We start from the raw sequence: 1,008 nt of genomic DNA, 5'->3' as shown, positions 1-1,008 counted from the left end.
AGCGTGCCTGGGCAGGAAGAGCACCTTGCAGTGACACAGGCTGTGGGAAGGGACCTGGGGGTCTCCATGGACAATAAACTGAACAGGAGGCAGCAGCATGCCCTGACAGCAAGGGTGGCCAACAGCACCCTGGGCTGTGCTAACAGGAGTGTAGCCAGTAGATGGAGAAAAGCGATCACCCCCCTGTACTCAACACGTGTTAGATCCTATCTGGAGCAACGTCCCTACAGCAAAGACACTGATAAAGCCGACTGAGTTCAGCACAGGGCCACCGAAATGGCTGGGGGCTGGAGCCCTGTGAGAAGCAGCTGAGGGAAGCAGGGTTCTTCAGCTGGAGAGGGAAACTACTGGAGAAGGTACCAAGAAGACAGAAGCAGACACTTCACAGCAGTGCGTGGGGGACAGATGAGACAACACAGACCAAAACAAGAGAGGTTCAGCCTTTATCTAAAGCAAATATTCACCCACAGTCAGACTGTGGCACAGAACACCCACAGCAATGGTGCAACCTCTGTTTAGAGGCTTTCGAGATCCAAGCAGATGAAGCCTTTAGCAGCCTGGGTTACAGCTGACCCTGCTTTGGGCAGAAGGTTTGACCTCAGTTCTCAATTCCCTTCCAACCCGACTTACACGACGATCCTATCTGACCCAGGCCACGGAACAGACTCCCCCTTTCCCCTGGGCCTGCGAGAGCTGGGAGTCCTTGTGTACCTTCAGCAGGCGCCTCCAAAGCTCTGTGCAACATCCGATCCCCCAGCTCCCGGCTCTTTAAGTATTTCCACTCTACCATCGAGGCTCACGGTCTGGATAACAGCGATTGATTCCTCACTGCCCTGGTCTCTGCTCCCACGGCAGCGATAAACCTCCCGCTGCCCTCCCCTCAGCGCACGGCTCCCAAGGCCCGGCCCGGCCCCGCTCCCCCCGGCCCCTGGCCGCTACCTTGATCTCGCTGTCGAGGAGGCGCGTGCGCTGCACGATCTCCTCCGTGGACATCTTGAGCACCTCCTC

At 57.3% G+C, this 1,008-nt stretch overlaps 1 protein-coding gene across 1 annotated transcript in view; it reads right to left on the bottom strand.

Moving 5' to 3' along the window:
- The window catches only part of PSMC3 (proteasome (prosome, macropain) 26S subunit, ATPase, 3), a 6,586-nt gene extending 5,584 nt beyond the window's left edge, over positions 1-1,002 (bottom strand). Inside the window, exon 1 of the mRNA XM_010023492.1 lies at positions 940-1,002. Coding sequence (XP_010021794.1) covers positions 940-993 — 54 coding nt within the window. The 5' untranslated portion in view covers positions 994-1,002. The remainder of the gene's footprint in view (positions 1-939) is intronic.
- Positions 1,003-1,008: the final 6 nt, after the last annotated feature.

This window comes from Nestor notabilis, unplaced genomic scaffold, assembly GCF_000696875.1.
Source record: "Nestor notabilis isolate BGI_N333 unplaced genomic scaffold, ASM69687v1 scaffold5291, whole genome shotgun sequence".
Classification (NCBI taxonomy): Eukaryota; Metazoa; Chordata; class Aves; order Psittaciformes; family Psittacidae; genus Nestor; species Nestor notabilis.
Note: the sequence above shows the minus strand (reverse complement) of the source record. Positions and strands in the feature narration are given on the sequence as shown.